The sequence below is a fragment of the Balaenoptera physalus genome (genome assembly GCF_965194825.1).
Source record: "Balaenoptera physalus genome assembly, chromosome: 11".
Taxonomy (NCBI): domain Eukaryota; kingdom Metazoa; phylum Chordata; class Mammalia; order Artiodactyla; family Balaenopteridae; genus Balaenoptera; species Balaenoptera physalus.
In genome coordinates this window covers 62,571,109-62,596,440 of record NC_138896.1, presented here as the reverse complement: position 1 = coordinate 62,596,440, position 25,332 = coordinate 62,571,109, and the positions used below count along the sequence as shown (strand labels likewise).

At 44.4% G+C, this 25,332-nt stretch overlaps 1 protein-coding gene across 9 annotated transcripts in view; it reads right to left on the bottom strand.

The window, feature by feature from the left end:
- CTDSPL (CTD small phosphatase like) overlaps positions 1-25,332 on the bottom strand; it is a 126,013-nt gene that overhangs the window by 32,932 nt on the left and 67,749 nt on the right. For 8 of the 9 annotated variants that reach the window (XR_014250789.1, XM_082412977.1, XM_082412974.1 and 5 more), the window contains exon 2: positions 1,236-1,390. Coding sequence is in view for 8 of the 9 variants with exons in the window: in XM_082412977.1 (XP_082269103.1) it covers positions 1,236-1,390 (155 nt within the window). In the remaining variant the exon portion in view is untranslated. Of the gene's footprint in view, positions 1-1,235; positions 1,391-23,779; positions 23,823-25,332 lie in introns of those variants that run through there. The other variant, XM_082412976.1, reaches the window with a different exon arrangement.

The following is a 25,332-nucleotide window of genomic DNA, read 5'->3' as shown; positions in this document are numbered from 1 at the left end:
ATATTTTAACCTTTTTTCCCCTAAGTGATATATTGTGAACATTTTCCTATATCAGTAATATTTATGAGACATCATTTTTAATACCTGCATACTATTTGAGTGTATGGTTACTGTATAGGTCTTTTATTGTTTATTGTTGATGATCAGCTTGCTTATAATTCTGCAATATTATAATCTATGCTGGATAGTATCTTATGGTTAAATCTTTGCACATCCATACTCATGTCAATAAGGAGGAACTGCTTGGGTGGACAGATAGGTGTATTTTTAAGGTTTTGAGATCACACTGCCAAATTTCTCTCCGGAAAGGTGTAACCAATTCACACTCCTACCAATAACCAATTTACATCCTCTACTCTCTCTCTCGTTACCCCCATGCCAAACCCAAATATTACTTTTAAAAATATCTTTTGATAATTTGATAGACAGAAAAGGATATCTCATTGTTTTAGTTTGCACTTCTTTGATTACTAACAATATTGAACATTTTTTTCATGTTCACTGACCAATTGTGTTTCTTATTTTATGAAACATCAGTTCATGTCTTCTGCTCACGTTATTTGGGATATAAAGTTTTATGACTCTTGTGTCTTTCATAATGAATAATCTCCTTTGTCTCTTTCAGTGATTTTTACCCGAAATTCTCTTCCGACTGAGATTACTATTATAATCCCTGCTTTCTTCTTGTTTATACTTGTGTGATGTCTTTTTGCTCATTCTCCTACTTTTAACTGTTCTGAGTCATTTTGTTTTGAATATGAGGTCTGTTAGACAGCATGTGGGTGGAATTTGTTCCTTTTTAACCTATTGTGATGATCTGACTTAAAATTTTTTATTTGACACATATGAAAGAATATATAACAAATACGTTTATTATTAAACAAGGTAGTTAAATTCACTTATATTTATTATTGGCTTTTTCCCAAGTCTCTGTGTCTCCTCTGGTCTTTCCATTTCTTTGTCTGCTCCTGGTTCTTTAACTCTCTCTTTCATACAAACTTCCCACGACAGAATGTTACAAAAATGTGAAGTGACTCTTATAACTCGCATCAAATATGTTCTTCAGTTGCTAAATGGGAATGACTGACATATCCTGTAACAAAAAAGATGACTTTTTTGGTAATTTCAAATCTTTAAGTAAATGGCTGCGCACATACTGTCACAGATTCTGACTAAGGATGCTCGTCAAGGACGGGACAGACGCGCGGCGGCAGAAGTTCTGCGTCGGCACTGACCTTCTGAAGCCCGCCGTTCTCCTCCACCAGCGGCGGAAGAACACCGGGGCTGCTGCCTGGCGGAGCGTCCACATTGTAATCACGGAAGCAGCAGAAGAAGGAGCTGAGGATGCTGCGGCTCCTCTGCTTCTTCAGGCTGACGTTGCACTGGGATGCTGGAAGAGAAACAGAGCACAGCGTGGCCAACTGTAATACTGCGGGAAAACTCGAACGTGCAGCCGCCCCAGAGCCCTGACTGGAGACCAACTCAGGACCAGAAGACGAGGGGAGCCAGGAAGTTCCCCTAAAAGACTGTGACGTGACTCCTAGAGGGCCAGACAGTCGATGGAGTCCAGTCCTGCTGGCTGGACAGAATTCCCCTGATCTCGGCCCAGTGGGGGCTGCTTGCTCATTAGCTGACCCATCCCCGGCGCCATATGCCTTCCTGAGACCAGCAGATAAAGTCTTCCAACCCTGCACAAGTGCTACTTCAAAACATAGATCCTTGCAGGCACAAATCAGACTTGTCCCTCGCTGAGAAGCATTTCTCTGTGAAGGGTACCAAGGAAGAGTCACATTGAAACTGGGTTCTTGGACACTCCCTGCTCACCGTGGAAACAACTAACTTCATGGGTTAAGAAATAAGATGTGTGAAGGCACAAAGCAGCCCTCTTCTTAAACTCTGCCATTTGTCAAGAAGTTGATGGGAGCCTGGACCCACAGAGCTCAGGGGTGGGGGCTCCCACCACACTTAAAACAGAAACAGCAGGAGAGGTGGGACAGAACATCAGGGCTGGCCAGGGCAAAGCCTATCTTCACGAGACCCAGGGCAATACTGTGCCACCGACTCATTCCCTGGCCTGTCCTGGATTGAGGCTCCGGAGGGAGGGATGGATCCTTTCTGTTATCCAGGGCTCAAGACAAGTTGCCACAAGTCAGAAATAAAAGACCAAAGTTAGTACCGATGAGAAACACACCTCAGGGGAGGAGGTTGACAACTTGGAGGTGCAGGAGCATTTAGCCCTGGGAATGCAGTCCCACCACATACCACGTCTGGGCGGGTCAGCAGCAGTCCCACCACATACCACGTCTGGGTACAGGCTACGGGCACAGGGACCATGCTTGGGGTTGATGGGAAGATCACCACTGTAGGAAATTATTAAGTTCCCATGATAACTGTTGGAGCCCATCTCTCCCACAAAGCAATTCTGGCACGATTCCTCTTTGTACACTTGAGGGATCTGTATAGCACCTGCCCTCTCAAGAGATCACAAAACCTTTGCTGCAAGTCTGCAGGTACCCTTCTGCCAGCAGCAAAACCAAATGCATTCAGAAATTCTGAAAAAGGACTGAAAGGCTGTTTTGCCAGCAGCTCCACAGGCCTGGATGGTCTTTAGCCTGGGTTTAGGCAAATGGCCCAGGAAGTGTGAATTTAAGATAATCACTGGGAATTCCCTGGCGGTCCAGTGGTTAAGACTTGGCGCGCTTTCACTGCCGGGGCCCGGGTTCGATCCCTGGTCAGGGAACTAAGATGCCGCAAGCTGCCTAGCATAGGCGAGAAAAAAACAAACTTCATTAATTAAAGATGATCTTTAGAACCATAAATCTCTGGAAAAGCTGGCTGTTTCTTCTTCCTTATGAATCCTTAGGTTCATGTCACAGGGCACCCGTCTTCTCATTTCAGGCCCCACTCGCCCGGCCAGACCAGACCATGAGGACCACCAGGCACAGAGGCCTCCCACACAGCAGTGGTGGCAGCGATAGTGATCACTGTTTCCTGGGGCCAGCCCTCTGGGTTCTAGTACTTTACAATCCTCATCTCATGTCATCCTCACAGCTACCCAAGGAGATAGGTGTGATTGCTTCCATCTAACTGCTGAGAATATACAGCTAGTAATTGCACGTGCCCAGATTCAAACCCAGAGTTTCCAGAGCGCATGCTTTCCCCATGCACCACGCTGAAGACAATTCTGAAACAACTCAGGTCAGATTAAGAAGGAGGGAACATATCAAACGGGGAGAAAAGCACTGCCATAAACTCATATTTAATATAAATGACTGGTTAAGCTGTTTTGTTGTTACTTTGGGTATTTTAGTTTTTTATGCCTCACTCAGATAATTTAGTCAGAGGAAGAAAAAACTGTCTCTTCCCCGGCTGAGAGCACATTTCTCTGCAAGCAAACAAGCTGTTTGTTCATGTCTTGGTGACACTGAGCCGTCAACACCCAGGCCGGGCAGTAAACAGCTCTGCAAAATGCACTTTCCCGGATCCTGTTTTCATCCTTGGGTCACATAAATCTTCCCCATAACTAACTAACAAATTAACAAGCTAACTTATGTGCTAAAAAAATCCTGACCATGGAGCCAGGGAGCTACTTGTAATTCCACCATGTGATTACTTGCCATGTGGCAGCCGCAAAGAGCGCTGCAGGGTCACTATTTGCTCGGGTCACTTGGGAGGCCATCGCCCCTGACAGTGGCAGCTCACTCCATTCCCCCGTCTGTGTAGGAAGAGGTGAAGCAGCTCATGGCTGTGGGAGGGTCCAGGCATCTTCCTGCTAAATAAGGTCACTACTAGGGCCAGCAGGAACCTCCGGGCAGCTGGGGGCTTTCGAATCTTCTAATCACCCTTGGGTTGGGCTGGTGCTCTCAAAAGCAGGCTAGCTGGGGAAATGGCTGGATTCCCTCAGGACCAGCATAAGCCCACCCTGCCCACGGCACTCACTGTTCCTCAGAGGTCAAGGTGGGCCGTATGGGTCTCATGACCCTGCTGCCTTCCACCCCAGCTGCAGCCTCTCCACCAGCTACAATCCAGAAGGCCCTTGATTTACTCATAAACTTCTGATAAAAGGGTTTCAGTTGATACATGAAATCAACATCTATGTTTTAACGGACAAATGTTTATAACATTAGATCAAAAAAGCAAGACAAATAATTGTATATCTGACTTGATCATAACTCTGCAAAAACAAATGAAAAGAGATTGTAGTAGAGAAAAGATTGGCAAAAATATATCGCAATGTTAACAGTAATTGTCAGACTCTGGGTATTTACACCTCTTCCTTTCTATATTTTCCCAATGTTTTATGGTCACTACATTTTACTCTAACAAGGGGGAAAGAAAATAGTCTCGTTAAGCTTTCTTTCAGCAACTCTGTAAAGCTCAGGAGAAACCATATCCTACCCCCAAACCTAAACCGTTACACCTACTCCTCCGCTTTCCACTCCATGCCTGCGAAGGGGAAAATCAGGCAAGAGCAGCGTCATAAGCCTTGCAGGAGGTAAATGTCACTGCTGTGGTGGCCCAGGCTCAGCCCCGGACCGTGACATTGCCGGGATGGAACATGCCCACCAACCCAAACCAGAGGGGCCCACGTGAAAAGAGGGCACCAAGTCCATGATCTGCCCCAGCAGAGTGCTCCCACTGGCTTTCCCGTCTGGCAGCCCACCCAGCCTCTCACCCTCCCTGGACACACAGGTGGTCCTGCTCCTTCTCTGTGCTTAATCAAGACTCGGCCTCTCACCACCTGGCCTCACTCGCCCCTTTGAATGTCCCTACTGCTGACATGAGAGGCCCCCTGGTGGCCCAGGGAGCCAGAAGAAGGTCTTTATCAGAACTGTAACAGTCGGGTATGAAAATCAGTTTAATATATACATCTTCCAGTTACACTGGTTTTAAGAATGCTTTGGAGGAGTAAAGGAGAGAGTAGGAACTTTGAACATCAGTCTCGAACATTTCATAAAGATTTCCATGTTTTACCAGATTTAGGAGGAAAACATCATCAAAAATTATTGCGAGGTCTTCTGTTGCTTTCCCTGATCACCTTCCTGTTGCTATCCACGCCCACACCTGTGCACCTCATGTCCGGTTTCCTCCTCACGGTAGGCTCCTCATCACGCTGACATCCTACCCCCCACTCCTCCTCTCCTCATACCCCACTTCTGAGAACATTCCTGTTCTTCAGGGGCTGGTTCAAAGCCCACCTCCTGGAGGAAGCCTGTTCCAGTGGAAGGGATTTGTTCCTTGGCCACTGAACTCCCAAATAAACACTTGTCTGTCTGCGCTACATCTTCAGCCCATTCCTCTCTCCCGACTTCCAGGCCAGTTTACCCACCTGCCCGCCGGATGGGCATCTCCTCTGGATGCCTCCTAGGAGCGCTTCACCCAGCAGGTCCCCTCTTCACCTGGGGCATCAATCTCCTAGTCTAAACATCTATCCTTCTCCCTCTCATTAAGTTGTTGGTTTTGATATCCTTAGTGGCTCTTAAATCTGTCCTCAACAATGCCCTGTCCCTTTCATATCCCAGCTGAGGCCCTCATCATTCTGTCCACGGACAACTACAATAGCAGTAGAACTTGTTTCGCTGCTGCTGATTCTGTGTCCCATAATTAATTATTGACATGACCCACCGAGGTGTAGCCCAACAAGTGAGGAGACTGGTGGTTGTGAGTGTGGCCTCTGAAGTCAGCCTTCTAGGTGTTGGCTCGACCAGCAAATGTACGGGACCTAAGTTATATGACTTCTTTGTGCTTCAGTTTCCTTATCTGTAAAGTGGAAACAATAGGCTTGTTGTGAGAATTAAATGAGTTCGTATAAAGTACACAGAACAGTACCCAGCACAGGGTAAGCACTTCATAAATGTCAGCTCTTATTATTATCATTAGTTTCTTAAGAGCTTCTGCTTTGTAAAGGAGTAGGGGTTCTGCTGGTAAGTCCCGGATCAAAGGCTGGATCCTGTGGGTCCACATTTGTTCCCTGGCATCTGACAACCAGGAGGCATAACTTACTATAACAGACCTTGGTTACTTAAACTGTAGTTTAGAAAGCAAAACTAGAAAAATCTCAGAAGTGATTCTACTCAACTGCTCTAAAAACTGGAGAGGCAGAGATGAGGAAAGGAAATGGAGGGAGCGGTGAAGCGTCCAGATGAATGCTGTTGGGGACCGTTTACCTGCTTCCCCTCAGAAAAAGAACACTGCTCTCAAGATGAGGGGAGGAAGCATCCACTCTCTCCTGCCCACCTGCTCAACCCTCCTCTGCTGAGCTCTGCCCCTGCCCTGTCTGCATCTGATCCAGGGGCTCCTTGCCCCGCGCTGTGCATCAAAAGGAAGCACCCTCCCGGGGGAGGAGGACTGCGTGAGGACCAGGCAAGGAGGCCAACAGACCCATCACGTCTCTCCTGCAGGCTCCCCTACTGGGCCACTGTATGCTGCCATTTCCCCCAGGCTCTGGGAGTGCAGGCCCATCAGAAGGAGCTCCTCTTCTTCTTCCTCAGTCCTGCTAATGAAGACATGCCTGTGGCTGGCCCCAGCAGCTGCCCTTCTCTCCACACAGATGGCTGGCCCATGAAAATGGCATCCTACGGGGTAGGATGGGGAGATCCCCGGCAGGGGCAGACGGGGTGATCCTAAGACGTCCCCCATTTTTCTGAGCAGGCCTGCGTGGAGCAGAAATCCTGGGAAGGGTTGTGAAGAGCTGGAGACGCTGGGCATGGGCCTCACCCATGTGCCTGGAGCCCTCTGACCATGCGGGGAGTGTGTGACGTTGAGGACAAACAGGCACGTGGTCCCGTTTTCCTCGATACACCCTGGGAGCTAATGCCTCTCTCTTTGTCCCTGTACTTGGTGTCACTGCAGCCAGCAGATGAACACCCTGCTTCCCACTCATACACTGCCCCCCACTCTTTCTCCTTCAAGGGCTGGGGACCTCCCATCCTCCAGCACAGCAGATGAGGGGCTTAGAGAGGGCCTATGAATGGGGCGGCTAACATGAGTGCAGAGATGGTTGCCTTCCTTGAGTCTTCAGTCCTAAAGGTGACACAGGAAGCCTCCCCAATACCTCCCTGGTCTCTCTTGGCAGACTGCTGGTCCAGTAGCAAGAACCAGTATCTTCAAAGCACCAGCTGCCGACGGGGAGTGTAGTAGACGTGTGACATTTTTGCCTGCCAAGATCCATTACCCTTCCTCTGGTAAAAGTTCCACCACTCTCACCTCACCAACTCTCAGTCCATTACCAAAGCCTGGCCAATAAGAGCCACGTGACTGGCTTAGGGATGGGCGCATGACCCAAGCTGGGCCAAGGAAAGTCGGCCCCAGGATTCATGCTACGGCTATTGGAGGAAATGTTCTCTTTTTGCTGGTTTGCTAAGCTGGCAGGATGTAAGCCTGGAGCCACCAGCGGCCATCCTGGCCACCAAGCGAGAAGCACCTACCTGACTGATCACATGAGCCAAAACTGAGATGTGCAGAGGGGCAGATCTCTGACTTGATTTCAGTAAACCAGATCTTTCTGGCATTTTCAGTTATGTGAATCTCTTTTTCTTTGAAGCCAATACAAATTGGGTTTATGCTATCTGCAATGGAAAGGATTATCCCTGAAAATGTGAGCTCCTAGGCAAGGCAGTGCAGAGACGCTGATAAATCACACAGGCACCGTCCCTACCTCACGACACGCACGCCTAGGAGGAGAGTCACGAGAATAAGCAATTCTAATACAGTACGAGTCTTGCTATGATGGGGTAGCACAGGGCACTGCTGGGGCCCAGAGAAGGGCACAAAGTCCAGATTTGGCAGGGGGTGGGTAGGAGTGACTTCTTAGAAGAAAGTAGTCTGACAACTGGGCTGACAGTTTTATAAAATTGTTGGAGGGGGCAGGGAAGTAGGGAAACAGCAACGTGTAAAGGCCCTGAAGTGAGAGGGAGCATGAAATATTTGAGAAATCAAAGAGGCCAGGTGTTATGAGATGGGGATGATGACAGCAAGGGCCTTGTAAACCATGGTGATGAGTCTGGATTTGATTCTATGGACCCGGGGAATGACGTGATCGGATCTGTACCACACACGTCATGGTTTGACTTCTGTAACTGGAACTACTGAGTTTAAATTTTAGATTATGACTAATGTAGGCTATCTATATACATCACAGATTTCCAGGATGTTTAAAAATCACAGATGTGGCCTCTTTTATGTAACATGCCTAGAATGGAATTTCTTATTTGAAAACTGACTTTATTTATTTTTTAAATTTATTTATTTTATTTATTTTATTTTTGGCTGCACTGGGTCTTTGTTGCTGCACACGGGCTTTTCTCTAGTTGAGGCGAGCGGGGGCTACTCTTTGTTGCGGTGCGCAGGCTTCTCATTGCAGTGGCTTCTCTTGTTGTGGAGCACGGGCTCTAGGCGTATGGGCTTCAGTAGTTGTGGCACGCGGGCTCAGTAGTTGTGGCTACTACTAGTAGCCACTAGTTGTGGCACGCGGGCTAGTAGTTGTGGCTTAGTTGCTCTGCGGCATGTGGGATCTTCCTGGACCAGGGCTCGAACCTGTGTCCCCTGCATTGGCAGGCGGATTCTTAACCACTGCGCCACCAGGGAAGCCCTGAAAACTGACTTTAAATACAAGTTACATGGAAAGAAAATGGGCTTTAGAGTTACATTTGGGTTCAAGTCTCAGCCCTGCCTTCTGTTCGCCAGTGTGAATTCATCTACCTAAGCCACACAGGTAACATGGGAATCATAACACCTACCCCCCACAGGGTTGTTGTGTGGATGCAGCAAAACCCTGTATGTTTGTGTAAGGGAGAAAATCTATCAGCAGCTTAAGATATAGCAACAAAAACTGATGATTGGTTTAGGCCCAGTGCAGTGTCTCACTGTGAACAGAAGTTAGTGACTGTATCCAGACAACAGTCCTCACAAAAACAGCCTGGCTTTAGGAGAAAACATGTAGGCAGACCCATTTTGGTTCTGGTTATGTGAATTCTAAACTTAGAACATGAAGTAGCTCTTTCAAATTCTACCTCCTATCTAGTGAAGGTTTCTTTGTATAATGATAATAATGTTAGAAAAAGTAAACAAACAAGTTAAGAAGCAGCTCCACATGTGAAACTTCAACCCTAGGATTCAGGCCTTTTTGAGGCAATCTTACATGAAATATGGTTAGAAATAAAGTGTTGTAGTTAAAAACATGGAAAGTCTTGGAGAAAGTCCACCAAGGCTGACGGTGGGGTTTGGCCCTCCACTGGGACAAGAGGACTGTGTGTATGCCAACAGACGGAAGGCACAACGGAACCCACAATGGGCTGGTATGACAGGCCGAGAGGGGCATTTCTGATCATCCTCTTATACTTACTTCCTGACCTGACTGGTTCCCTCTGTACCCAGAAATGGACATGTTGACCCCAAAGCCAGCGTTTCCTGGTTAGCGCGATAGCTGCCCACGTCACATAACCACTGCCCTTTGACAATTCTGACCTGGTTTCGATTCCAGATGTGGAGAGGCTTAGGAACCGTCCTGGATCCCTGGCTGCAGGATCACAACCTCTGGGGTCTACACTGATTCAGGGCTTTGCACACTCTCCTCCGTGAGCACCCCACCCACCCATCCGTCCGTATCTCTGATCTGACCTCGAACTCCCGGCGACCCCCTCCCCCATCTCTATAGATCCAAGGAGTGCTTCAGGGTCAAGATGAAAGTAGCTGAAACATAGGTGGCAATGTTTGCTACCAACTATGACTCCACCCCCAATCATTCAAGTTTCTCCCCAAGTGAAGAAACTGCATCTTGGCAGCTATAGAGAACAAGGTTTACCTTTCACTTCCACAATGCCAAGCCAGCCTACATGCCGACTCAGGGTCCAGACTACCAAAGACCCGGAGTAACAGAATTTCTAGGAGAAAACTGACTTAACACACGAAGTCTACTGCTAATGTGTCATAGCACCAAAACCTGCCATCAGAACCAGCTTCTTTCATGTTACGAGCAGAAGTGAGAAAGGTATTGCGTAGCAGATTTGTGTCATCCACGTATTTGCAGCAGAACATTAAAAATATGTGGACACCAATGCTGTTACAGCTGCAAAACTGGACACCAGAGTTTCCCAAAGTAAGGCTATTTCTCCATACATGGGGATGTCAGAGCACATTACAACCCTGAAGAGACCGTACAGCTGAATTCACAACCACTTTACCACAGAAAATGCTAAACACCTTTCTTTAAGGGAGGAGGGGGAGTTCCTCTGAGGGTCAGCTTTTAAATGAATGCACCATTTCTTCTCTTCCAGAACTGGGCTGCAATCTCTGGAATGCATCCCAGGGCCGAGGTTTGGAATGGGTGTCTAACAGGAAATTCTGGGCAGTCTATGCATACATTACATTCCTTTCCCACCCTGAAAGAGTTGTCAACAAACACAACTTTCCCCTGTTTGAAAAAAAAGGTGGGGGGGTTTGGGGGTGGGGAGAGGCCAGGGCACAGACCGCACAGAGTTCAAAAGCAGATGTAGCTGCTGAGATTCCAAACATCCTTTTCTCCTAGGAAAAGGACTTAGTCACTTTTCAAGATGTCCCATCAGTCCCTACTTTATTCCCAAGTGATCGATTTGCTCAGGGAATTCCACCCGCCACTCTGTGAAAGAAATGTACCTTTGGAAGCTCTTTTCCCCACTGCAGCCTGTAACTGGCAGTGGTTCCTCCAGCAGTGAGAAATCAAGGGGAGGGCCCGAAAGGGCCGATGGCTAAAAACCGGGCAGGAGAAATCCTAATCTCATCCTCTGAGATGGAAGGATGCGCTTCCCCGTTCACAGTTGGTTCGTAACAGCCCACGTTAGTTGAGTGCCTTGTTTGTGTGAGGCCCCTGACATAAATCACTTGTGGCCTTCACGATGTGCAGTGCCGATATGATCACCCCATTTTCCGATGGGAAGACAAGACCAGGAGTACATATAACTGTGCCGTGAGGGTGCTGGGGGTCAAAGCCAGAGCAGCCTGGCTGCAGGGCTCCCGGCCTTCCTACCACCCTTCCCTGCCTCTCCCCAGCACTTGATGGGTTTGGGTTTTGTTTCCAGGGAGAAACTCTGAATATGAAGCCTTAGGCCACCTGCCTTCACTCCAAATACCACACTTTTGAAAACTCCAAAATGAACCAGTGATACTCCCGGCAACCCTATTAGATGAAGCCAGACACAGTGGCTGTTGTGCCGTCCCCCGAATATACCCAGGCCACCAAACTCTGTGACTCAGCTTCCCAGGAGAGCCCCTCGGCTGGGAATGCCTTTCCTGGCCTCAGCACTTCCCCAAACCCCTGTGCCCCACGTCACACAGCTCCGAAGTAGCAGGGCTGGGGATAAACCAGGTCTGTGTGGGTCTAGAATCTGAGCTCTTAACCATCACTATATAGAGTCTGTTTTTCACACTGAGAGCCAAAATAAGTAACGGAACAAAGGATTTAAACAGATGACGCACTTATTTAGAGGAAGCAAAGGTTAAAATTTAACAGTAATCAAATAAATGAATGTTTAAACAACGAGGTCCAGTTTTGGACCTAAGAAACAAGCAGCAATGATAAAAATAAAAACATATAGCCAATGGTGGTAAGGCTTTGACGGCCTGGGCCCATTCACTCACACATTGCTGGTAACTCTGTAAACTGGAACAATCCATATGACAAGTAGGTGAGTGACGTGTCAAAGACCACGAGGTATTTATGCCGGTAATCTGACCGTCCAACAGAGCGGGGTGCTTAGTTAAATCAGTGCACAGCAACTGGAGCGAATACTGTGCAGCCACAAGAAATGACCATTATGAAGACATGTGGGGAAACATCTGTGGTCAGGCGGGGCACCTCAGACACTGTGCTGCCCGATGTCTGTAACTCTGTCATGTGCTTCTGGACAAGCTGGGGAAGGTAGGCTCCAGGGGTACTGGCTTGGAAAGTATCTTGTTCATGTCTCAGTCCTTAAGATCTAGAAACACAATAGTACAAAATAGGCCTGACATAACACATGTTTATTGAACGAATGAATGTGTGAAAGGAAACACAGAACAATGACAATGACTGATTTGATAAAAAGAAACAGCTCCTGCAATTCTTTAAGAGCACGTTCAGCCGAGCAGCATGTCTTTCCTGGGAAGCCCTCTTGCCCACAGCGAGCCTCCCTCTTCCAAACAGCTTTCATCTGTGCCACCCACACATGGCCAACCCTCATCTGGGGAACCCAACTCACAGCTCCCTGCCATGTTTAGCAAAGATGGCAACTCCTACTTCCTATAAAGTAATTAATGCAAGTTTTCTGAAAGAGAGATTATGTGAAATTCACCAGTATGTTAAGTAAACACAGCAATCTCTGGATCGTAGGACTAGGTTAATTATTATTTTTCTTTATACTTTTTTTTAACACTTCTCAATTTCTACAATCTACATCATGTTTATCGTGGAAAAAACTGAGTAAATATTTAAAATGTTTGTTTCTACTTAATATGTGAACATTTTCACATTTCATCAGATATCCTTCTACAACCTTATTTTGATTGGTTGTATTGGATTCCACTGTATGCATGTGCACTGTGTCATAATTAAACTAACTTTGGACATTTATGTTGTTTCCTTCAAATTGTGTCATAATACTGCAATTTGTTTGCAACAGCAATGCTGACCTCAGCACAAACTAGTTGTTCATCAATGTGGGACAAAATATTATATATCTATATATCTCTATCTATCTATCTATCTATCCCTGGTGTGGAATATTATACAGCTGTGAAAAAGATGGCTGCAGCTCCATGTGCACTGGTAACAGCCAACACTTATCTTACCTAAGATGCACCAGGCACTATTCTATACACTTTACATACATTGGCTCATTTAATCCTTTCAGTAATCTTATGAGGTTAGGACTACTATTATACTCATTTTATAGATGAGGAAACTAAGGTCCAGAGAAGTTAAGAAACCTGCCCAAGATGACACAACTAGTAAGTAGTAGACTTTATTCAAATCCAAGTAGTCTGGGCTCTTAACCTCTGCATTATATTGCCTACTGATAATGGAGCACACTCTGAGATACATTAAATGAGAAAAGCAAGGACACTGGAACATTTAGTGCACTACCATCCACCTTCAAATACAAAATCAAATAAATTAACAAAGTAGAAAGCACAAGTGTGTGCATATTCTTATATGTGCAAAAAGTATCTCTATAAGTAACTGTTGCCCCATGGGAGAGGAATGGAGGACACACCAGAAGGGAGGGAGAATTACTTTTCACTCTATTCTCTTTAGTATCCTTTGGATTGTATATCATGTATTAAAATAATAATTGCATACTGTATATCATACATTATAAGTAAAAAATTAAATCATCAAAAATAATATGGCAGTGAGCATAGCATACATAATTTTATGTGCACGTCTGATTTATCCCTTAGAAGAAATACCTAGAAGTGTAATTGCTTTTCAAAGGCCAAAGTCTTTGAAAAAAACATCAAGCCTCTTGATATCTATGGACAATCTGCCACTTAGAGAGGCAGTGTGTATGCACACCCCCTCATGGGGTGTTCCACTTAGGCTGTGCAAACTCTGAGACTTTAAATGGCCTTTGCCAAGCTGAAAGGTGAAAATGGTAACTTGCTGTTGCTTTAATTTGCATTTCTGGATTGCCATCCAAGTTCTACAATCTCTCATATACTTTTTTTAAAATAAATTTATTTATTTATTTTTGCCTGCGTTGGGTCTTCGTTGTTGCACGTGGGCTTTCTCTAGTTGTGGTGAGCAGGGGCTACTCTTCATTACAGTGCATGGGCTTCTCACTGCGGTGGCTTCTCTTGTTGCGGAGCACAGGCTCTAGGCGCGTGGGATTCAGTAGTTGTGGTGTGCGGGCTCAGTAGCTGTGGCTTACGGGCTTTAGAGTGCAGGCTCAGTAGTTGTGGTGCACGGGCTTAGTTGCTCCATGGCATGTGGGATCTTCCCGGACCAGGGCTCGAACCCATGTCCCCTACATTGGCAAGCAGATTCTTAACCACTGCGCCTCCACGGAAGTCCCTCTCATATACTTTTTGGTCATTTCTATTTCTTCTTTTGAAAACTGTGCTTATATATTTTTGCCTATTTTTCTATATTTTTTCTTTGACTTATAAGTGTTCCTTTGTCACATATTAGAGACATAATTCTTGGACTGTTCTGTACATTGGAAATTGCATCAGTTTGTTTTCAGCCTTCTACTTTTTAAAAATAGTAGTTATGTATGTGCAGAAGTTTTAGTTTTTAGGAAGTCAAATCTAACCATTTTTCAAATGATTCCTTCCCAACCTAATACAATATACTATTCACTTATATTTTCTTCTAGTTCTTTTTTAGTTTGAAGTAAATATCTTTTAAAGTAAACATTTTATCTGTTTTATCGGTTTTACCTGTTTATTCTGGTACACAGTAGGATATATGAATCTACCTTTTCCCCCCAAAAGATTAGTCAAATATACTAATAATATTTATTGAACAATTCATCCTATACAATGACTTGGGCATTCTGTTCTACCCTATCCCATCCCATCCCATCTCATCCCACTCCTTTTCTTGTGCCAGTAACACATAGCTTTGCTACTGTAGATTTAATGTTTTATATTTAATAGTACCAGTCCTCCTTTATAATTTTTTTTCAAAAACTTCTTGGATAGTCTAACCCTTTATGCTTCCAGATGAATGTCAGAATCACTTTATCAAGTTTTAAAAAAATACCACTGGGATTTAGTTGCATTAGGCTCATAAAATATACATGCACTAATTCTAGTTAACTCCATTAAAGTAATTAAAGGAAGGTTAAAGTGAAAAAGTTAAAAAATCCATTTGTTGTACCTTATTCCTAAAAACTGTGCCAAGATTAAAAGTGGCCTTGGTTATCAGCTCAAAATAGATTATTATAACTATAAGATGTTTAATGTAAGTCCCATGGTAACAACAAAGAAAATACATATGGAAGAGAGACAAAAGAAAATGAGAAAGGAATAAAAGCATGTCACTCCAAAAAAAATCCCCAAAACAAAAAACAAAGAAGAGAGCTAGAAAGAAAAAGAGGGTCAAAAAAATTACAAGACTGACAGAAAACAATTAAAAAAATGTAATGGTAAGGGGGCTTCCCTGGTGGCGCAGTGGTTAAGAATCTGCCTGCCAATGCAGGGGACACGGGTTCGAGCCCTGGTCCAGGAAGATCCCATGTGCCGTGGAGCAACTAAGCCCGTGCACCACAACTACTGAGCCTGAGCTCTAGAACCCACAAGCCACAACTACTGAAGCCTGTGCACCTAGAGCCTGTGCTCCACAACAAGAGAAGCCACCACAATGAGAAGCCCATGCACCACAACAAAGAGTAGCCTAGCCCCCGCTCACTGCAACTAGAGAAAGCCCATGCGCAGCAATGAAGACCCAACACAGCCAAAAATAAAATAAATAAAATAAATAAATTTATTTTTAAAAAATGTAATGGTAAGATCTTCCCTATCAGTAATTCCTATAAATGTAAATAGATTAAACTCCCCAATAAAAAAACACAGAGTGGCTGAATGGATTAAAAAAAATAAGATCCAACTATATGCTATCTACAAGGGACTCACTTTAGATTTGAGAACACACATAAGCTGAAAGTGAAAGGATAGAAAAAGATATTCATTGCAAATGGTAACCAAAAGAAAGGACAGTAGCTACACTTATAAAGACAAAATAGACTTTAAGTCAAAAACTGTCACAAGATGGGACTTCCCTGGAGGTCCAGTGGTTAAGACATTGCCTTCCAGTGCAGGGGGTGAGGGTTCGATCACTGGTCAGGGAGCTAAGATCCCACATGCCTTGGGGCGAATAAACCAAAAACATAAAACAGAAGAAATATTGTAACAAATTCAATAACAACTTTAAAAAATGGTCCACATCAAAAAATCTTTTAAAAAAATAAACTATCACGAGACAAAGAAGAACATTATCTAATGGTAAAAGGGTCAATTCACCAGGAAGACATAACAATTATAAACATACATGCACCGGGCTTCCCTGGTGGCGCAGTGGTTGAGAATCTGCCTGCCAATGCAGGGGACACGGGTTCGAACCCTGGTCTGGGAAGATCCCACATGCCGCGGAGCAACTAGGCCCGTGAGCCACAACTACTGAGCCTGCGCGTCTGGAGCCTGTGCTCCCAACAAGAGAGGCCGCGATAGTGAGAGGCCCGCGCACCGCGATGAAGAGTGGCCCCCGCTTGCCACAACTAGAGAAAGCCCTCGCACAGAAACAAAGACCCAACACAGCCAAATAAATAAATAAATAAATTTATTAAAAAAAAAAAAAAAAAAAACATACATGCACCAACATCAGAGCATGCAAATATATGAAGTAAACATGGACAGAACTTAAGGGAGAAACAAACAGCAACACAATGACAGTAGCAGTTTCAATAACCCACTTTCAGTTATGGATAGAACATCTAGAGAAAAGACAAAGAAACAAAGGACTTGAACAACACTATATTGCAAATGGATCTAACAAACATATACAGAACATTCCACCCAACAAAAGCACAACATACATTCTTCTCAAGTGCACATGGAACATCCTCCAGGATAGATCACATATTAGGTCACAAAACAAGTGTTAACAAATTTAAGAAGACTAAAATCATACCAAGTATCTTTTCTGACCGCAATGGAATTAAACTAGAAATCAACAGTAGAAGAAAAACTGGAAAATTCACAAATATGTGGAAATTAAACAACACACTCTTGAACGACCAATGGGTCAAAGAAGAAATCAAAAGGGATTAGAAAATATCTTGAGACAAATAAAAACGAAAACAACATACCAAAACTTACGGGATGTAGCAAAAGGAGTATGAAGAGGGAATTTTATAGTAGTAAATGCCTACATTAAAAAAGAAGAAAGGTCTCAAGTAAACAATCTAACCTTACACTTCAAGGAATTAGAAGTGTAAGCCCAGAGTTAGCAGAAGAAAGAAGATGATAAAGATTAGAGTAGAAATAAACAAAATAGAGAATAGAAAAACAATTTTAAAAAGCAATGAAAGGGCTTCCCTGGTGGCGCAGTGGTTGAGAATCTTCCTGCCAATGCAGGGGACACGGGTTCGAGCCCTGGTCTGGGAAGATCCCACATGCCACGGAGCAACTAGGCCCATGAGCCACAACTACTGAGCCTGCGTGTCTGGAGCCTGTGTTCCTCAACAAGAGAGGCCGCGATAGTGAGAGGCCCGTGCACCGCGATGAAGAGTGGCCCCTGCTTGCCGCAACTAGAGAAAGCCCTCGCATGAAACGAAGACCCAACACAGCCAAAAAAAGAAAGAAAGAAAGAAAGAAAGAAAGAAAAAAAGGCAATGAAACTGAGTTGGTTTTTTGAAAAGATCAACAAAATTGACAAATATTTAGCTAGACTAACAAAAAAAGAGAGAAGACTCAAATAAGTAAAATCAGTAATGAAACAGGAGATACTACAACTGATGTCACAGAAATAAAAAGGATTACGAGACAACTGTGAACAATTATAGGCCAACAAGTTGGATAACCTTGAAGAAACAGACAAATTCCTAGAAACATACAACCTACCAAGACTGAGTCATGAAGAAATAGGAAATATGAACAGTCCAATAATGAATATGGAGACTGAATCAGTTATCAAAAATTTCCCAAGAAAGAAAATCCCAGGGCCAGATGGCTTCACTGGAGAATTCTACCAGACATTTAAAGAAGGATTAATGCCATTCCTTCTCAAACTTTTTCGAAAAATTAAAGAGAAGGAAATACTTCAAACTCATTTTATGAGGCCAGCATTATCCTGATACCAAAGCCAGACAAATACATCACAAGAAAAGAAAACCTCAGGCCAGTAGCCCTGATGAATACAGATGTAAAAATTCTCAACAAAATACTAGCAAACCAAAGTTAATAGCACACTGAAAGGATCATATGCCATGACCAAGTGGGATTTATCCCTGGGATGCAAGGATGGTTCAACACACAAAAATCAATCAATGTGATACACCACATTAACAGAGTGAAAGATAAAGATCACATGATCATCAACAGAAGCAGAAAAAGCATTTGACAAAATTCAACATTGCCTCATAATAAAAATAATTTTAAAAGTAGGATTAAAAGAAAAAATCATCAACATAATAAAGGCTATATAAGAAAAGCCCACAGTTAACATCCTACTAAAAGTAAAAAAGAGAAAGCTCTTCCTCTAAGATCAGGAACAAGGCAAGGATGCCTACTCTTACCACTTCTATTCAACATAGTACTGGAAGTCCTAGCTACAGCAATCAGGCAAGCAAAAGAGATAAAAGGCATCCAAATCAGAAAGAAGAAGCACAATTATCTCAGTTCACAGATGACATGATTTTATATGTAGAAAACCCTAAAGATTCCACCAAAAAACTATTAGAACTAATAAACGAATTCAGCAAAATTGTTGGACACAAAATCAATGTATAAAAATCAGTTGCATTTCTATACACTTATAATGAACAATCCAAAATGGAAATAAAGAAAACCATTGGATTTACAATAGCATCAAAAAGAATAAAATACTTAGGAATAAACTTAACCAAGGAGATAAAAACTTCTACACTGAAAACTACAAACCATTGGTGAAATTAATTAAAGAAGACAGAAAAAAATGGTAAGACAGCCTGTATTCATGGATTAGAAGACAATATTGTTAAAATGTCCACACCACCCAAAGCAATCTACAGAGTCAATATAATCCCTATCAAAATCCCAGAGGCTTTTTTTTTTTTTTTGGCAGAAATAGAATAAACAATCGTAGAATTCATATGGAATCACAGAGGACCCCAAATAGCTAAAACAACCTTGAGAAAGAAGAACAAAGCTGGAGGCCTCATATTTCCTGACTTCAGAACATATTAGAGATCTACAAAAGTATGGTACTGGCATAAAGACAGATATATAGACCAAGTGAAAAAAATAGACAGCCCAGAAATAAACCCAAGCATACATAGTCAAATGATCTTCAAAATGGGAGCCAAGACTACACAATGGGGCAAGTATAGTCTCTTCAACAAATGGTGTTTCTTAAAACTAGATATCCACATGCAAAACAATACAATTGGACCATTATATTACACCATAGACAAAAATCAACTCAAAATGGATTAAAGACTTAAATGTTAAGACCTAAAATGATAAAACTCCTAGAATAAAACACAGGGGAAAGCTTTATAACATTGCTCTTGGCAATGATTTTTTGGATATGATACCCAAAGCACAGGCAACGAAAGCCAAAACAGACAACATTAAACTAAAAAGCTTCTGCACAGCAAAGGAAACAATCAACAGAGTGAAAAGGCAACCTACAGAAGGGGAGAAAATATCTGCAAACCATATATTTGGTAAGAGGTTAATATCCAAAATATGTTAAGGGACTCCTTCAACTCAACAGCAAAAAACCCCAAGTAATCAGATTTTTAAAATTGCCAATGGACTTGAATTGACGTTTCTCTTAAAAAAGACACACAATGGCTAACAAGTATATGAACAGATGTTCAATAACACTAATCATCAGGGAAATGCACATTAAAACTACAATGAGGTATCACCTCATACCTGTAAGGATGACTATCATCAAAACAAAACAAAACAAAACAAAACAGGGCTTCCCTGGTGGCTCAGTGGTTAAGAATCCACCTGCCAACACAGGGGACACGGGTTTGAGCCCTTGTCCTGGAAGATCCCACATGCCGTGGAGCAACTAAGCCCATGAGTCACAACTCCTGAGCCCACGCGCCACCACTACTGAAGCCCGAGCGCCTAGAGCCCATGCTCCACAACAAGAGAAGCCACGGCAATGAAAAGCCCACGCGCTGCAACAAAGAGTAGCCCCGCTCGCTGCAACTAGAGGAAGCCCGAGCGCAGCAACAAAGACCCAATGCAGCCCAAAATAAATAAATAAAAATTTTAAAAATGCTCCAAAAAAACCCAAAAAACAAAAACAAAATAACGAGTGTTGGAGAGGATATGGAGAAATTAGAACACTTGTGCACTGTTGATGGGAATGTAAAATGGGGTAGCTGCTGTGGAAAACAATATGGAGGTTCCTCAAAAAATTAAAAATCCCATATACTTAATATTAAAAATATCATTAGCATATGATACAGCAATCCCACTTCTGGGTATTCATCCAAATGAATTGAAAACAGGATCTCAAAGAGATATTTGCACTCCCATGTTCACTGCAGCATTATTCACAATAGACTAGAGGTAGAAGCAACTCAAATGTCCATTAATGGATAAATGGATAAAGAAACTATAGGGTGTGTGTGTGTGTGTGTGTGTGTGTGTGTGTGTGTAATGGAATACTATTCCATTAAAGAAGAAGGAAATACTGTCATGTGCTACACATGGATGTACCTTGAGGACATCATGTAAGACGAGAAAGTTCTAGAGATCTGATGTACAGCAATGATCATACAGTTAACAATACTGTACTGTACCCTTAAAAATTCATTAAGGGGTAGATTTCATGCTATGTGGGGTTTTTTTTAACAACATTTAAAAAAAAAAAGAGTGGTTTCGGGAGGAAGCCACAGCTCCCGCTGATGGAAGGAACGCCTCCTGTACTGGGCGAGTGCCTCACATGCTCGGCCTGACACAATCTCCTCCTCACGTAGGTATCACCGTCCTCATTTTGGTAGCCTAGAAGCGAGGCACCTAGACTTGGCCCAAGAGTGCACAGTTATGTACCAAGTGGTAGAAGCGGAATTTGTACTCAGGTTGTCAGACTGCAAGGCCTATACCTTTCTGCCCATCGTCATCACAACCGGCACACCACGGGCCATCTCTCTCGCTCCCTCTGGCCTGTGGGTGACCCGAGTGCTGTGGTGGGGCTCCTTCACTCCTGGCTCACCACCACCGTCGCCTAACAGTGCAAGTATCTTCTAGGTAATGAATGCATTTGCTTCTTCTTTTGGACAAGAGCCACAGTTAACTGATAAAATTCACTAAAAACTGCTATTATTGGGTCAAACTCCTTCCAGAAGAATTCCTAAAGCATCAAGCCAGTTCACCCAGAATGTTCTACTTCTACGTTGATTCTATGATTAAAATGTAACCGTTTCTACATTTGGTCTCTATCCAGTCACACCAAATACTGGTTCACAACTGCAAAAAGGGATAATCACCTCAAATAATGCCTCACGAGTCCTCAATAATCCTCCTCACAGCACAGACATTTCCTGAGGCCAAAACATAAAAACAAAAAAGCTCAAGTCTGCCAGTCATTCAGTCTTCAATTCCCTCCTCAGTTTTGCTAATGATCAACTCTCTATATACGTCATTTGTCCCCAGAGTCTCTGTTCTCTATGAGGCAAGAACTGGATGTCTGGTTATTCTGCCAAGAGGGTTACCTTGATCAGAGGCCCCTCCCACACTTATCAGTCAGGCCAGTGTACCTGACGACAGGGACTGACATTCCTACGTCGGTCCCACTGACGCACCTGGACCTTCAGCTGCCCAGGGACGGCACTGAGAGATCTCCCGGGACGACCTGATTCTCAGAGTTGTAGGGCTCTCAGAGGGCACTGAAGGGGGTGGTTCCTAAGTGAGGGCCCTGGGATGTAAATTATGAGTCAGGGTCTCTGGGAGCCCAGGCAACAACACGGCTGCTGCTGGGAGGACGCAGACCCACGTGGCTCGTGACAGTCAGTGGCTGTTTCTTATTTACAATGTTGGAGGGATCCATCTATGTCTCTATTAACAAATGAGAACAGAAATTAATTCCTTAATAGCTTATCTGATAGATGGATATGGGATCCACGGTGGGTCAGGAAGGAAAAAAATAATAGTGTTTCTTGTGTGGGCTGGAAACCTATGACCTTACCCACCATAGCTGTTTCTCTCAGTTCTCTGGTGTGGCTTCAATGAGGGTCTCTTCCTATCTCCTGCTGCTCCGCTCGTTTCGGCTTTTCTAGTTTTATCTCCACTTATTTGTGTGGTACCTTTTAATTTCCTTTTGTCTGCCAGCCTGCCGTCTCTCTGTGACCTCCCATGGCCTCACAGACCTCTCCCCAGTTACTCCTGGTCCTCCTTCTGGGCTCAAGTAGCAGGACTCTCAGCCCCCAAAGGGCAGTGAATTCATCCAGCAGATATTTATTTAGTGTCTGCTATGTGTCAGGTAGTGTTCTAGGAATACAGCAGTGAACAAAGTTTACAAAAATCCCTGCCCTCATTGAGCTTATGTTCCAGGGGGGAAGAAACAGACAATAAAAACATGTAAAACACAGAGTAGGTCAGATGGTGATATATATTGTAGATCAAAGTAAAGCAGGAAAAAGGTTAAAGAGTGCTGTGTGTGTGTGTGTGTGTGTGTGTGTGTGTGTGTTATTTTAAATAGGGTATTTGGGGAAGACTATACTGATTAAGTGACTGAGCAAAGGCCGGAAAGAGGTGAGGGTGAGTCTTCTGGGCTCAGAGCACAGCAGGTGCAAACGCCCTGACGTAGCGGCATCCTTGACATGTTCAAGAACAGCCAGGGGGCCAGTGTGGCTGCAACAGAATAACTGAGGGGACAGTGGTAGGGGAGAAGGTCAGTGATGAAGGGCTAGGTCAGGGGGCCTGCAGGCCACTGGAAGGACTTGGCTTTTCCTCTGACTGAGATGGGAAAGTTGTTGGAACAGCACTATAAAAACGGCAGGCTTACGACAGGACCTCAATAAGGCTATTTAGGGCCAAAGTCAGGTCCCGTGGAGTCACTACCCCTGAGGAACACTCCTGCCTTTGGAGAACTGCCACCCCTGCAAGGAAAGAGCTGATGTGTCTCCTCCCATCCTCCACTGGCCTCCACGCAGACCTCAGCCAGCATTCCTCCTGGACTGTGTCCCCACCCCGACCCGTCTGTTAATACCTGCCCTGTTCCCAGGACCAGATACATATTTGGCAGGACCCAGTGCAAAATGCAAATGCAGGGCCCCTTGTTCAAAAAGTAAGAATATTAAGACAGTAACAGCAGAGCATTAAACCAAGTGTGGGTCCTCTTTGGGATGCAGGCTGCACGCCCATGAAGCCGGCCCTGCTTATTCCCACTCGACCCAAGAAGGAAGACCCTGGGAATGCAGGCCACCCCCCGCCCCCCGCCCCCCGCCACCATGGCCCCCCTTAGAGGCTTAGGGTGATAGCAGCCCTTGCTGCATTCTAGAGGGAGCTCCATGAGTCTGGGTGGAGGAGAAAGACAAGCCCAGGAGCCAGCACTGGGAGGGCAGCCTTTTACAGGGCAAGGACAGCTTCCAGGAGGGGACACTAAAAGCCAAGGTTAAACAGGAATGTTTCTCGAGTGCCTCCTTTGCACTGGGCGTTGAGGGAAAGAAACAACGCTGGATGGGGCCGGCAATCGTTCACAGTGGTTGGCCAAGGCTTCCCTTGGGCAGGGCAGTCTCCCTGGGGAGGTGGGACTACAGCTGAGCCCGGAAGGATGGACAGAGGGCAGGTGGAGGGACGTTTATATGGGAGAAATGGAAAGTTACAAAAGCAACAAGCAGCCGGGGTGTCTGAGGGGCAACAAGGAGGCCAGTTTGGCTGGGGGCAGAGGAGGGACCACTGGGTGAGACCAGAGTGGGGAGGGCCTTACCCTGAAGGCAGTGGGGGTGGGTTGAGAGAATGCTCTGAGGAGGGACAGAGACAGGATGAGAGCTGAGCTCTTGGGAGGCTTGGCTGGCAGTGTATGGAGGACAGACAGCGGGGTCAGAGCTTCATGTAAGCGGGGTCATGCTGGTGGGGATGGGGTGTGCCTACTCACATGAGCTGGGTAGAAGCCTTCCCGCCATGGGCAGTGGGTCTGCACAGACGGACAGACATGAGACAGGGTTTAGAGGCACATTTCCAAGCACTCAACAACAAACAAGAGCACTGTACACCCCTGAGACCAAGTCCTCTGGCAGGGTGCCCAAACCACTTGCATCCCACAGAATTCCTAATTTTAGAAACCAGACTGGAACTTGTCTGAGCAAAGTAAACCTGGCCCCAACTATTTACTTTTGTCGTTATTTTGCAGTTGTGGAGGCAGGAAGATCAGCGAGAGCCTCGGGACATTTGACATGCTGCCCACCAGGCTAAGCTGCTCAAGGTGCCCTCGCGAAAGCCCTGCTGGAAAAGCTGGCGATCACGGTACCAGGGGTCTCCGAGGACAAGGAAAAGCTGCTGGCATTGGGTCTTTCCTCACTGTTTTTCAGCCTCTCAAATATCAGCTCTGGACTTCATAACCCTTTTGAATTCCTTTTTCACATGGATAAACAAGCCTTCCAATCATGGGACAGCAACCAAAAGGGACAAGAGAGCAACTGGCGAAATTTATTTTCATCATATAAACAGGACACACAGCGCTCCTTCTCTCTCTTTAGGCCAAATAATGGAAACAGCTTTAGTATGAATCAAAATGAACTCAGAATTCTTACCTCAAGGATTGTAAGACAAAGGAAATCTCACCCTGGACTACATGGCAAGAGGCTTGTTCTCATCCCCCATTTTCAAACACAGAAACTCTTCCCTGTTTTGTTTTGTTTTAACAAGAGAAGAGTGAAAGGAAAGAGTTTATGCTTGCAACACTCTGATTAAAACAGTCATCATTTCTCACAGATGTGGACAGATGTTTTCATGTTAATTTTGAAAATCCCATCAAATCACGTTTGTGTTGTCTCCTTCCTACTATCAATAGTTTTCTGACAGCCTTAAATGAGTGGTTTAATACTGTTTGGATTTTGAATTGGTTTGTAAGTGTTGTTTCATTAAAAAAAAAAAAATTGAGAAAATCAAGGAATACTTAGAAGGCTTGTTAGTATCAACCGGCCAACAGTTTTAATAATTTGGATGGAAATATGCACATTCTAATGTCGACGCTGACAGCCTAGAGTTTTTACCTTTATAATTTGAATTCCCATAAGAGCGTGACTTTGTAAGAAGTATTTTTAGTTATTTGTTCCTTAACCAGGAATTTTCTAGGGTATAAAACCTTTACAAATGGAAAAATAGCAACAAATGATCCCAAGAAACCTCTCTAGATAAAAATGCATAAACCACACACTTCAAAATAAACACCACATTTTGGGGACTGCACATGGAATAAGAAGTACCATGTGATTCTTCCTACACAGAGTTCCACTCTGCCAAGACTGGGTATTTTAAGAACACACTTGAACTATCCGTTGGGCTGGCAGTCTCCCCAGGAGTCTTCACATCATCTTCAGGGTTCCCCAAAAGAAGAGCTCAGGGCTCCTTCCTCCAACTGACTCCTTCGATGTCACTACAAGGACACCAGAAAGGTGGACACCCAGCTCAGCTTTGCCTCCTGCATCC